The 14,549-nt window shown below is 39.0% G+C and overlaps 1 protein-coding gene across 1 annotated transcript; it reads left to right on the top strand.

The window, feature by feature from the left end:
* The first annotated feature begins 5,460 nt into the window (after positions 1-5,460).
* On the top strand, positions 5,461-14,549 carry tigara (TP53 induced glycolysis regulatory phosphatase a). The gene is made up of 6 exons (XM_039809721.1): positions 5,461-6,072; positions 7,610-7,647; positions 7,924-8,045; positions 8,898-8,975; positions 9,115-9,225; positions 13,563-14,549. The coding sequence occupies exons 1-6, from the start codon at positions 5,909-5,911 to the stop codon at positions 13,947-13,949; spliced, it is 900 nt and encodes a 299-aa protein (XP_039665655.1). The 5' UTR covers positions 5,461-5,908; the 3' UTR covers positions 13,950-14,549.

Raw genomic sequence — 14,549 nt, 5'->3', positions numbered from 1 at the left:
TGTATCATGGTTCATTGTTGGCCAACAATAAACTCATGTGCATGCACTATGAGTGAGACAGAAACAGATTTAGCGAAGGAGGATATGGGCGAAGGGACTTTGGAGCCCCTTATCTTTCTAAGAGCATTTTTTTTTTCCTGAGGTGTTGCACCTCAGACTCAGTCGTCGTGTGAGGTGCTTGCTTATTACTGCCATTCTGTCAATGAAATATGACAGATACTTAGTTATTTTTCATGTTGTTACGATATGGTGTTTCCTCAGTTGTGATGAAAGGCTGCTTTGAGTCTGGACGGAGTAGTAATGACCTCCCACGTGTGCGCGTGTATGGCACACGTGAAAACAGGAGAGGGGGCGATGTCTTGGAGGAAGTAAGGCAATGCTTTTTAAAAGTCTGGGGGACGTTAGACTCCTCTGTATTAATTAGCAGGGAGGGAACAGGCGTGGAAAGAATAAGAAAGAGACGGACAGTTTGCAACTAAGAAGTCACTGTGGAAGGCACATGAGAGCAGAGCACAGAATGGTAGGACAGAGAGGATTTTAGTGGTGCAGGAGCATGCTGCTGTGTGGAGGATTTACAGCCAGGGGCTGGAAGATGAAAATGGAACAAAAGATGCCCAAATGCCTCACGATAAACCTTTTCATATCTACATATTTGGATGGAATCAGCATTCATTTCTTATGATGGATGTCTACAATGACACAGCTAAGTGAAAAACAGCGTTCTGGGTTCCCATTTGCATGGACATGAAATGAGGAACTAAGGCTGTACGCTGCCAGATCATGTGAGGATGGACTTTCTTGGGGTGGGGGGGGGGAGGATGGACTTTCTTGGGGTGGGTGTGGGGTGGGGGGTGGTTAGAGGAGTACAGGATGATAATATACTGTCAATGCATCTGGAGTCCCACATAGGGTTTGTTTTCTGCTCCCCTATATGATTTCAATGCAAAGCACTTTGAGAACATGCTCCCCAGGAGATAAGTAAAAATGAAATGCGTTGGGTGGGTGATTGGAGGTGAATGGATGTTTTTTTTTTTTTTTTTTAAGCCTTTTCTTTGGTCTACTTTGTAGGGCTGGTTTCCCAATCGTCAGACATACCCTTTGTCAAGCAAGAGTCAAATTTAAAAATGCTTTCCAAGACTTGACAATGAGGGGACATTCCGTTCACACAAAAAAAAACAACGAAAAAAACATTCCTATTGAAGCAAAGCGCAAGTTGAAGGGGAAGTCTGACCGTTTCCGAGAATTTGGACACATCGAAAACGCCAATATGAATTGGAAAAGGCCCACACGCAGAGTTCACTGATCTGTTTGATTTTATTTTGTACTTTGTCGAGAAATGAAATATTTGTTTTTTACTTGAATTTTTCTTCATATTTATCTGCATCACAGCCACTGAGCACAGTCACACAGGGCAGCGACGAGCTACGCTAGGGTGGACGTAACATCCAATATTTGCACATAGAGGGGCAATGAGGTTTGCATTTCCAAGACAGAGCATAGCCTTTGTTCGAAACCACCTTAACTGATGTGTGTGTGTGTGTGTGTGTGTTGCAGTGGTTGGTCAGTTTTCTATGGTGCTGGCTTGCGTTGTTCAGGCCGATTGTCTGTCAGTGAACACATCTGTCCCCTGTGAGCTTTGCTGCTTCAAATCATTGGCAAGGGGGCTCATCAGCCATACAGACATCAGCACAAAACAAGAGACAGATGATCTTTTTTTTCTTCTTTTTTTTTTTAATGTGACACATGGCTTCGCCATAACAAGGTGTCTTTGACTTAATGCTTGAGTTTTTTTTTGTTTTTTTTATGACGGTATGTGACTTTGCTGAGTGTATGTTTGTCAGACTGAAGAAAGATGGGGATCTAATGTTTAAGTGATGTTTTCAGTAAAACTGGGCAATGTATTGACATATTTGCCAAAACATCCCCATTTGAATATTTGATAAGACCTCTTCATTTTGCCTCTGTTTGCCTGATGTAAGCTCTCTCCCAAACTTAATGGTTGTGATTTTTCTTTCCTGCAATTTACTGTTGCATGTGTTATATATATTGAGACCACCTTTTCAATTTGTGTTTGATATATTTTATGGGGTGACCAGACCCGCAAAAAGGATTTTTCTAAGATTTAGAGATACTGTATTCCAAAGTGAAGAGAGGACAGAGGAGGAGGTGTGAAGACATCAAGAAAAAAGTGTCAATATTTTTATTGAGTTATTGTTGTCTTTTTGCGCTGCTAAAAGCTATGAATTTGTTTCATTTATACAAAAAAAATAACATTACCTAGTTGTGATGTGTCACTTGAGTGTGCTGCTATTTTATAAACATTTGTATTATAATATAATTATTTTACTGCTTAAGAGATACATTCAGAAAAAGAAAAAAAACGAAGTAGATGGTGATAGAAGAACATGAAATGAGTATTCGACTGGAAATGTTCTTTGTACAGTTTGACAGTTTGCTTAGATGGCATGTCTCCTTTCCCCTTTTTTTTTAATCTATTTTGCTCTCCTTCAGTCACATTCTGCGTCAGTGGTATTTCCTATACCTCAGGATTACTGGACAAAATCAAACACAAGCAAATCCATAACCTATACCTCTGCAGTTAGGTAACCTGGAACTGAGGAGAAAGAATACATGTGGGGGGGGAGGGAGGGGGAGGGGAAGCAACGACAAATTAGCATTTTTTTTGTGGATGATTCCCACTCTTTCAGTGGGGAAACCGCTTGCTCGGTGAGATGGGAAACAGGAAATATGCAAGGTTTCCACTTGGACTTAACCTATATTGGAGGGGGGGTGGCACAACAGCATTGCAACATTTCTTTGAGGGTGTTTATGCCGTAGATAGTTCAAGCATGTTCATTTCTGTTCATGTTGGTGCTACATCTGACTTGTTGTGTGCGAGAGAGGGGGAAACAGCATTCCCGTGATGGCCAAAGTACTGTTCTTGCTTTATACAACCACAATCCCATTGAATGTCAGTAAATATGGACTCTGTATGTAAGAAAGATATGTTTTGGTCTGAAATATTGTGCGTGCACACCATTGTAACTGCCACGTAATGATGGGTTTGAGCTACACCTGTCTTGTTCAACCATAATTTTTCTGATATCTGGAAGTTTCAATGGTGCAGATTTCCCCTTTGAGTTGCCCCCCCCCCCTCCACTATAACTCATATCATGTACCTCAAATGTCTGTTGCACAACCTCTGTTCAATAAACTTCTGCTTTAAAGGGTGTGACACCACATCAGCTCACTATTTCCCACGCCTGTGTTCCTTTTAAGCTGTGTGTCTAATTGTTTCGCGATCGATAGACTAGTTGTAGCACTTTACCACTTGAAAGCTACACAAAGCAGTGATGACGAAAGTGGGACAATATGAGTTCCCCTGGCCAGAATATGAGGCAGACCAGTTCTAAACACTCCCTGTGGTCACGGCAGGAGAAAAAAAATGGGATGGATTGATATTTCAAATCTGCCACCGAAAGTTAAGGAAATGCGCTGCTAAGAAAAGGGACTCTCGACCATGGACCACACTTATTAAAGTTACTAGTGTCTACTGAGCAATAGAAATGTGATGGAGAACTTATGGACAACTTAATTTATAGAGAACTATGTACTGCATATTCAATGCAAAGACAACAGGCTGTTGATCTCCTGCCGCACTCCTCATTTAGCCTGACAAGCCAGACCCACATCAAGATGTTGGGTCTGGGAACTCACCATTGGCAGGGCTCAATCCGAGTTTGTCTTTCAAATTCCCTCTGCACGCAATAGGATAGCGCTACAACCAACCAGAGCAACGCTAGTTGATAGATTAAACTTTTGTCGTATCCGGTCGGCAAAACGGAACACATCTTCCTTTTTTAAGAATGACTTCAGTGCCGTTCTTTGTTCTTTTCTCAAAGAAAAGCTTACCTCCAAGTCTTCCAGAAACGTGGCCAAAGCCGATTCCAAAGACCGCTGTTCGCCAGCAGCAGCAGCCATCTTCTTTGTTTTCAAGTAGCAGGGAATTCGGGGAATTCACGCAAAACCGACGCAACTCTGCAGTCATTATGTTAAGCCCGCCCACCGACTCAGAGCCGGCCCGACCCTTAAGCGAACTAAGCGACTGCTTAGGGCCCGTGGCTACCAGAGGGCCCCCAAGAGCGCCTGAAATGTCCCACAGTAGAGCTCATAACAGAGCCGGTCTATTTAAAGATAGTGTTGCCGCTAATAGGTCTCACATTAGTCTTTAAAATGCGTATTTGTACATTATGAGTGCTTAAACTAATATTTACAATACACAAGTTGGTTTAGTGCCAAGTGCAGTGGCAACATGTTACAATGTGGAGAGTCCCCAAACCAAATCCTGCTTAGGGCCCCCAAAAGTCTAGGGCCGGCCCTGCACCGACTCTATACACGATGTGATTGGCCTGACTACAGTTTGGTTTTTCCAGCTCACAAGCCAATGGAGAGTTGCTAGATCACCCTGGCTGCAAATTGCATTTGCTGCCGCTAGGGTGCGTCTGGATTTCTTGGCCATTCATTCATCGACCTTTTTCACAGCAGACATCTTGACTTGTCATAGTAGGAAAAGCACAGCTGAAATTGATAACCTTAACGATGGCTCAATTCCATCAAGTGTCCCAGTAAGCTATTTCAGTGAGTCAGCATGCACAATACCAGGGCCTCTCCTAAGTGGAATGCAGCCATCATTAATGGTTTTGAAAACACCTGTGCTTTTCCTATGACATGTCAACATGTCTGCCGTGAAAAAGGTCTATTGAGGAACATTATAGCTGCTTGTATAGTTTTGGTGGTATGGCGACACATACTGTAGGCTATTGCTGTATGCAACGCATGGGATGGAAGGATGGTTAGAATTTAGAAGGACACTAGGTCCCCAAGTAGCTCACGCTTGACCAGATAAAATAAGAGAAATGTCACAAATAAAGCTGGAGGTCTTGCAAGGGAAAGTGTGTCAACCTAAGAACGCTAGTGGCAGCGTTATTTGAAGATAGTTCTTTGATTGCACTGTAAAAAATAATAAATTAAATTGTTATATGGATACAAATATTTTAACATTTTTATATTAACACACATATCTATGTAACATTGCAGCAAATAATCTAAGCTCTATATAATAAACTCTAATTTAACAAATTGTAATCAAATGGTTTATTTCTGTAATGGAAAATAACAGGATTGAGAAAACATGTATATATTTATATCTAAATATTACCGTAAAAACATTTTAGCTGAGCAACACAAGACTTGTTTGAAGGGTAAAAAAACACGTTTGTTGTTTAATATTTTTCAATTAAGGTAGTAACTAATTACATAGACTGGGTTATGTAATCAGATTACAAAAATAAGTAACTATTATCAACCCAGATGATACATTTGAAAAAACGTGTAATCAGTTGATTACTACATTTTTGAATGTCTTTAAAATATTGCAAACTGTTTCATGAAAATAAATTGATATTCAACAACAAAACCTTATGGAACAGCATCTACACATTTTTGTGCCATAACTGTTTGTATGTAGATGTTTTAACAGAAAAAAAGGAGAATAGAGGCTATGTGGGACTCACATTTTTGGGGCTGCAGCCATTTTTTTTAGTATACTGAGCAATATTTGATTTCAAAGAAATCTAAAAGTATTCAGATTATATATATTGAGTTACCTAGCTAGTTAGGCTAGCCTGCAGTGCTGCGGAGGAAGGTCTGTCTGTCTGCAATGAGTGGCTTATATATAGAGTATTACAGGTTTCTTATTTCATAATTCTATTCAACCAATCAGAAGAGGGGCTAAATACTTACAAGCTTTTACGTCTGCATCATATAGCCTATTAATAATGTTCTAAATGTCGAATCCATTCACGTGATACTATTGGGCCACCTGTGAAAGTAACCCAATCACTGCAGCATGTTCCAACTTCCTCGCAAAATGTTGACAGAGTGGTCTAAACTCTCTGTGCGACATTTGCTCTCAAGGAGCGAGACGCGCACTGACTTCAGTCGTCTGTATTACTCCGCCGTTGCATTGAAGAGCATGGCAGCTCTAACATTTGGGCTAACACTTGTTCGACAGTAAGTGCGTTTGACATTCATATTCAGTGTTTATGATAAATAGCCTGTTTCATGTTAGCACGGATGCTCTGAGCAGTGCTGCCTGCCGCTACTATTTATAGAACGCTCCAGTCTGTTGTCTCTTAGCTAGTTTTGAAAAAGTAATATAACTTTAGGTAAATATATGTGCATAATTGATATAGCCTGTACTGTAAATGTGTGTGTGCGGTGTGTGTGTGTGGGGGATTAAGCTTCTGCATATAGCCTATAGTACCTAGAAACAAGATACACGATAAAGGCTGTACTATGCATTTATTTAGCATTAGCTAACAGGTGCTACATATTCCAGACTAGCACAGGAGACCTTGGGTCAGGGTTCAGGGCAGTGTGTAGCCTACTTTTTCACGTAGTCTGATCTTGTAATAACATCAGCATACGTATAGGACAGTTATTTGGTGCGTCATAGGCACAACCAACTGTAAACAAGGACACTTTAAATAGAGCAGCTAGCTAATGTTCGGTTCGTGGCCCTTGTTCATCTCTCCCGAGTCCCGGTCTGGTTCTTCTGTCTGGTCTGTCTGTGGACACACTGCAGTACCTCATGACGACCACCGGAGGTCGGGGTTCTCCCTCATCAAGCACAGTATTAGCACTGTCTGGTCAAATGTAATAATAATAATAATAATAATAATAATAATAATAATAGTGCAGCTACCAGTCCACCACCATACTTTGGTCCGTATGGGGACTTGAACCAGCAACCCTCCGGTTCCCAACCCAACTCCCTATAGACAGAGCTGCTGCCACCCCTATATTATATTCATTGGTAAAACAACACTTGAATATATGGTTTAGAATTTTGGGTTGATATGATAATACTTTGAAAATAATAATGCTAATGATAATAATAATAATAATTATGCAAATTAAACCAAAATCCATAAAATGTGAAAATGACCTGGCAATAATTTCAATATTTGATTAATTGAATATATCAATTACCAGACTGAGATTGGTTCCAGCTTCTCTAGTGTAAGGATTTGCTGTTTTTCTCTGTGTTATTTAACTGTAGATTAAATATTGTTGGGCTTTCGACTGTTTGTCAGACAAAACTAACAATTTGAAGACTTTCTGGGGGTCTGGGAAATTGTGACTATTCACTGTCACTTTTTTCTGATGTTTTAAAGACTAAAAGATGAATTAATTACATTTTTTTAAAGGATTTATAGATGTATTGATGTCTAGTTACTGCCACAGCAACTACCAGGCAGACAGGAGCATATCTAACTTCCAATAAAAAAAAAGTTGAGCCGTCAAAAACCAGCAACTATTGTCCTTCAATAACAGGAGCCAGGTTTGACCATCTGCCCGACTGAAAGGTCCATGGGCAAAACATTTATGCAGGGGAAAATATATCCTAGCGTATATATGATAATAGGCATGAAATCAAATGTGTGACAGTTGTATTACATTTTAGCTTCTCTCAGCTTCTTTAACTAATCTGTTAATGATATTAGCTCCTGTACTTTGACATTGATAAATCATGTAACTCTTGCAGTGGGGAAACGCAGTACAATAAAGAAGGCCTGCTACAAGGTAGAGTATGACTAGACCTTTTTCACGGCAGACATGTTGACATGTCATACTGTATTCAAAACCATTAATGATGGCTATTGTGCATGCTGACTCACTGAAATAGCTTACTGGGACACTTGATGGAACTGAGCCATTGTTAAGGTTATCAATTTCAGCTGTGCTTTTCCTACTATGACAAGTAAAAATGTCTGCTGTGAAAAAGGTCCATAAAGGTATCTGAACTATCTTGTGTTTTCTTTGCGTCTTACTTGGATCTCTACCTCTTGCTCCACACAGGCCAGGGCATCGATTCAGTCTTGTCTGAGATCGGTCTGCAGCAGGCCGAGGCAGCAGGCTGTTACCTGAAAGATGTCGAGTTCACCAACGTGTTTGTCAGTGATATGCTGCGGGCCCAGCAGGTACCATGCTTTAGTTTTACAGCGGGAGCAAACTATGAATCTTAATTTGAAAAATGAATCAAAACGCTGCATGATGTACACTCACCTAAAGGATTACTAGGAACACCTGTTAAATTTCATGTTAATGAAATGATCTGATCAACCAATCACATGGCAGCTGCTTCAATGCATTTAGGGGTGTGGTCCAGGTCTAGACAATCTCCTGAACTCCAAACTGAATGTCAGAATGGGAAAGAAAGGTGATCTAAGCAACTTTGAGCGTGGCATGGTTGTTGGTGCCAGACGGGCTGGTCTGTCTATTTCCCAATCTGCTCAGTTACTGGGGTTTTCACACACAACCATTTCTAGGGTTTACAAAGAATGGTCTGAAAAAGGAAAAACATCCAGTATGCTGCAGTCCTGGGGGGCGAAAATGCCTTGTTGATGCTAGAGGTCAGAGGAAAATGGGCCGACTGATTCAACAAGGTGCTGGAAGCATTCTTTAGAAATGTTGGCCCATATTGATAGGATAGGGTCAAACACGGTATTAGTATGGTGTTCCTAATAATCCTTTAGGTGAGTGTATTTATTTTACTGTGTGATTAGATGTAATAAAATTACTCAATGCTGTATACATTCTTAGACCATACTTTTCTAGTTTTATTGTCCATCATCTCACTTTGTGACATTTGTTCCTGCAAGCAATATTAATCAACCAGGGGAAACGACTATGAACTATTCAAAACAGCAACTGATGTCTTCAAATCAAGGAACTCACATCTGGAAATGCTTAATAAAACTTCTTCTTTTCTTCTGAGATAATGACAGTATGTCAAAGTATGTGATGAGCTGATGATACATTATTTCTTCCAGACTGCTGAAACAATAGTGAAACACAACAGTAGTTGTTCTGCTCTCCGAATGGTGTGTGACCCTTTACTTAAAGAGAAAGTAAGTGGCATTTCTTCTGTGGCATTTCACAACTTTATAGCAAAAGTGTTTCCTTACTGAAACATTTTCTTGAGATATATGTACTTTGTTAATGGATAACTCTGAGTCACTCTCAGTCAATAATTTGTTTTTTTTTTAGAGCTTTGGGATAGCAGAGGGGAGACGGGTGCAGGAGTTGATAGAGATGGCCCAGGCAGCCGGTCAGTCGTTTACAGACTTCACCCCTCCGAAGGGGGAGACTCATGAGCAAGTGAGGCTAGGGATGTAGCTGTTGTACTAGGGTCAAGTGTATCTGTTTCTCTGTTATGTCATTGTTCATACGGGTGTAATACTTCTCTCTCTGTTCTCCTTCCTGTTTTTTAACAGAAATATTTGTCTGTATCACTCTTTGCTCTTCTTTTTCTTCTTAAAAGCTCGTAGTTGTGCCACAGAATTGCTCGGCTTAAGACAGTACAGCATGGCATGCTCTGCACATGGTACCAATAATGCGGTGCTCAGGTGTGGAATGTAACTAAGTACTAATGGTGGGAACGTCACGATTCGATACACAATACAAGGCACGGCTCACAATACCGATTATATCACAATACAGCAATTCTGCGTTAATTAATATTATGCTAGACAATGCTATTGATTAGATTAGGTAGACCTAGAATTGGAAAATGTCAGTGCTACATCAGCAAAATATAAGACACTGAGCACACATACAGAATATACAAGAAATAATATAATGATGCACCACGACATCGGTCTAACTATTAATACAAAATGCCCATGAAAAGTGCAGGTTTTCTTTCTTTCTTTATTTACTACTACTACTACTACTAAGTCCAATTCTGCAGCCTGAGTGTTTCAGTGTGTAAATTAATATTACACAACTATATAGAAACTATGGGTCCAGACTTTGGACTTAAACGTGGCTGGGGCATCTGTTATTTTCCTCAAACTGCTCTTCGCCATCCCGTGGAAAACCTCTTCCTCTTCTGCTGGTTAACCTATGTTAGAGTTTCCCCTCATTCATGTGTTGAGCACCACCTCAAGGAGCATTGAAGTAGCGACCCTATGAAATCTATTTAGAGCTTATTTTATTCATTAAAATATCCATACATCACAAATAGAAGGACAACAATATAATGCTGTATCAATATTTTCAACAAAAAAAGTCATAGTATAGAATGTTGTAAAAAGTCACAGTATAGTATGAGGAAAAGTTCATAAAAAAAAGTCATAGTATAGTATGTTTAAAAAAAGTCATATAGTATATTTAAAAAAAGTAAAAAACAGTCATAGTATAGTATGTTGAAAAAAAATCATAGTATAGTATGTCAAAATAATCATGAAAAAGTCATAGTTTACTATCTGGAAAAATTTTAATAGAATAGTATGTCGAAAAATATGATAAACAATTCATAGTATAGTTTGTCAAAAACTGGCATGAATAGTCATAACATAGTATATCGAAAAAAGTCATAGTGTAGTATGCTGAAAAAAGTGGTAAAAAAGTCATGGTACAGTACGTCGAAAAAAGACATAGTATTTAAAAAAGAAATCATGAATATTAAAACACAACTTTCCATTTTCCAAACATTCTCCTATCACCCTGAGCAATCTGACCTGACACACAGGTTTATGTTTTGGACAAATTAGTCTTTTTCACTTTGTATATTGGACCTCAAAACCCCTGCAACACTTAAGGTTTGAACACACGACTTTCAGTCTTGTAAGCATTCTTATATCACCCTGAACTATCTGACCCAACACACATGACTGTAGTGTCTTTACGATTTGATTTCATCACTTAAGACTCACCGATAAATAGTATAGTAATTCATCACAAAAAATAAAATAATAAGTCATGAAGTCATGAATAAGTCATAGTATAGTATGTCGAAAAAGAGACATAGTATAGTATGTCAAAAAGGTAATGGTATAGTATGTCGAAAAAAGTGCTAAAGAAGTCATAGTATAGTTAGTCGAAAAAAGGCATAAAAAGTCAAAGCATAGTATATAATATATAATTGATAAAACAAGTCGTTGTATAGTACGTACAAAATAGTCAGAGCATAGTATGTCGAAGAAAGTGATGAAAATCATAGTATAGTATGTCAAAGAAAATCTGGAAGAACGTGCAAACTCCACACAAAAAAAGTCACGACCAAAGAAAGTTGAAGAATAAGAATTGGATAACAATACTGTGAATCAGCATTCACACAATTAAAAATAGCAGAAGCAATTGAATAGTAGCCATCATGTCCATAAAGGTCCCATGACATGGTGCTCTTTGGATGCTTTTATATAGGCCTTAATTTTAATTTATACTAATAATAATTTATACTGTTTATTGATCCCCAGTGGGGAAATTACAATTTAGTGGTCCCCTAATACTGTATCTGAAGTCTCTTTCCGGAATTCAGCCTTGGTGCAAAATTCCAGCCACTAGAGCCAGTCCCACAATGAGCTTTCCTTAGGATGTGCCATTTCTGTGTCTGTAGCTATTGAGGAAGAGAGGGGGGGGGGGGCAAGGTGGAGGGTGGGCGTGGCCTTGACCAACTGCCACTTTGCTCGTTTGAAAGCCATGATGTCTCTCTCTTTCTCATGGGCGGGCCAAATTCTCTGGGCGGGCAAAGCAGAGAAAGGGGAGGTAACCTTGCTCCTTATGACATCATAAGGAGCAATATTCCAGATCGGCCCATCTGAGCTTTCATTTTCTCAAAGGCAGAGCAGGATACCCAGGGCTCTGTTTACACCTATCACCATTTCTAGTCAATGGGGGACCATAGGCAGGCTGGGGGAACTTATATTAATGTTAAAAAACCTCATAAAGTGAATGTAAAGTTTCATGCCATGGGACCTTTAAGGAGCTAAACATTTTGATATTTGAATGTTTTTGTAGCTGAACGTATGCAGAAGTTAGCTGCTGAATCAGCATTCACACAATAATACTTTAAAGACAAAAGCCTTTTGTTTGACAAAGACCTTGCTGGTTTGTTTTTCATATGATATTTTTCAGTGCTTTGGGGAGCTCAACTAAAATTCCATTAATCTTTACTGTCTTGGGGTGGTAGTAGTAGTAGTTGCTGAGGTTGATATCTCTAAATGTTGCCACATAAAACCAAAACTGTCTGCATGGCCACAGGAGTGTGTGGAAATATTGAAACATATACTGTATATTGTGTAATTTGTTTGGGACTGAACCTTTGATGCTAAGTTTATCTTAGCCCATAGACTTACTATTGAAAAGAACATCTTAACATTAAGATTATTTCAGAAAATCTGACGCTTATCTTTTGCACAAAATGAAATATGTATGCATTATTTAACTCCAGCTATGGATCCTACCTGAATGCCCTGATACAATATACACATGCTACCACTAGGTGGCAGAAAACACTCATTTTGTCAGTCAACCACTTTCTTTGGCTGGATATAACCTGATCGTACACATGATTGGTTGTCTTTTGTATCTGCAAGAACACTCATGTGAATCAGAAGAATCAAAGTACATGTTCATCTTGAAACTGAAGTTGTAATGTGTGTTTTTTGATGGTAAAGGTTGTACTGTACCTCTGTTGTTTTGCATATAACGACCTTTAACATTAATCGTTCGCATTTCAATGACATATGCTGTTAGGGCAAGACACTACGTGTGAATAGGGTGAAGAATGTAACTAATATCGCCATGAAACGTCCCTAGTTGATAACTTAATCTGATAATCTGAAATCTCTCTGTAATGTTATGTCGCAGTATGCAAGTGAGGCATTATCTTATTTAATATGTGCTAATTTGCATCCATTTCCAGAACAGGAATCTGAACACTGTGTAAAGCCAGGTTCAAAATCCATTCAAATTGTTGATATAATAGAGTCAAAGGGTTTTTACAGAGGGGATTTCGGGAAGGCTATCTCTTTTTATCACTTCATAAATCAGAAAATTCTGCCATTAAAAAAAAGAAGAAAAAAAATCCATTTTCACCATGTTTTTAGGAATAAAATGTTACATAAATCAGGATATGAATGATATATCATATGAAGAAGCCCCTCTGTAAAATCCATCACAATCTAGTTAGATAGATAGATATAGATACTTTATTAATCCTGAAGGAAATTAAGTTGGGAATAAAACTGGAAAGTTAGGTGTATGTAAGCAATTGAAGAGGAGATTTCTGGCTCAGAGCATGAGACAAACCCTAATTTGAGAAAAACATCCTTAATTGTAAAACTCCATACGTTTTTGGAAGAGGCTACAGGTGAATAAGGTACAAATTGTAAACTAAAACAGTGGCTATTGCCATGAAACTTCCCCCTATTTGATTGGCATTAAGACAATTATTTTTGTGTTCCAAGTTTTCTGTTATGTTTTAATATGCAAATGAGGCATTCATTAACGCTAACTTTTGGTGAGCTTAGGAGAAAGAAACAAATAGACAAACTAAAAATAAACGCCTAAATGTGTATTTTGGATGTTTTATTTTCACTAGTCTTAAAGAAGAAATGTTATGGAAGCAAAATAGCCCGAAATGTAAAAAATTTACCAGTTCATAAAAAAGGCGCGTGGCGCGGTGTATAACCGATGTTTGCTCTGTTCAGGTGAAGGAGCGAGTCAAAGAGTTTCTGGAGAAAATGCTCCAGCAAATTGGGGCCGAACACTGGCATGAAACCTCTGCATCTGCTCCACCCGAAACATCTCCTGTGGTGGGACAGGCAGACGATGGGGTCAGGGGCGTCCCGGTCCACACTTTGGTCGTCACCCATGGGATCGTCATCTACGTGGCAGTGCGCTTCTTTGTGGAGGAGTTACATTGCTCCTTGCCTTCAGATTTTGACAGAGCACATATGTTCTCCTTATGTCCTAACACAGGCCTATGTCGCTTTATACTAACCATGACAAAAGAGGACGACAGGTTCAAATTGTCCGGGATCCGCTGTGTGTTCCTCCACAGGGGGGACCATGTTATACAGAACGGAGCTAGATGAATGGAGTTTTTTTTTAATAAGCTGTAGAAGATAACTGAGTTTAAGATTTTAGGTTCTGTATTTATTGTTCATTTGGTGCTCCGTCACCTCACAGTACAGCTTAATAAAACGTTGGCATCAGTGGATGAGCTGTTTCCTAGTTGTTCAATATAAGCATGTTTTGATAATGTAATTATTAAATACAAATTGTAGGTGCTGTTTATTATTGTATAGTTTACCCAGCTGCAGTATGTGTTAAAAACACACGTCATAAAATACGTAAATGAATTGAATTCAGTAATCCAGTTTATAATGAAATTAAAAAAGTATGCATCCCCATTATGTAATACAGTGGCCTTCAACAAATAGGCTGTTTTATTTTCAGGGTTTGAATGCTGTCTCACAAGTCGAGCACCTTCATTTAAACTCATGTTGCAGGGCGATGTCATCACTTTGTTACTGTCTCGCTGTTCATTACTGTAAACATGGGCAGCTGTGTGCTTTAACCCTCCTGTTGTCCTCGGGTCAAATTTGACCCATTTTCAAAAGGTTTCTATGTCAGAAATTTGGGTTTCTCTCAACCAAATTGTCAAAAAAAATAACGTGGATGGTTCCATACAA

Source organism: Perca fluviatilis, chromosome 8, assembly GCF_010015445.1.
Source record: "Perca fluviatilis chromosome 8, GENO_Pfluv_1.0, whole genome shotgun sequence".
In the NCBI taxonomy this organism is placed as follows: domain Eukaryota; kingdom Metazoa; phylum Chordata; class Actinopteri; order Perciformes; family Percidae; genus Perca; species Perca fluviatilis.
Note: the sequence above shows the minus strand (reverse complement) of the source record. Positions and strands in the feature narration are given on the sequence as shown.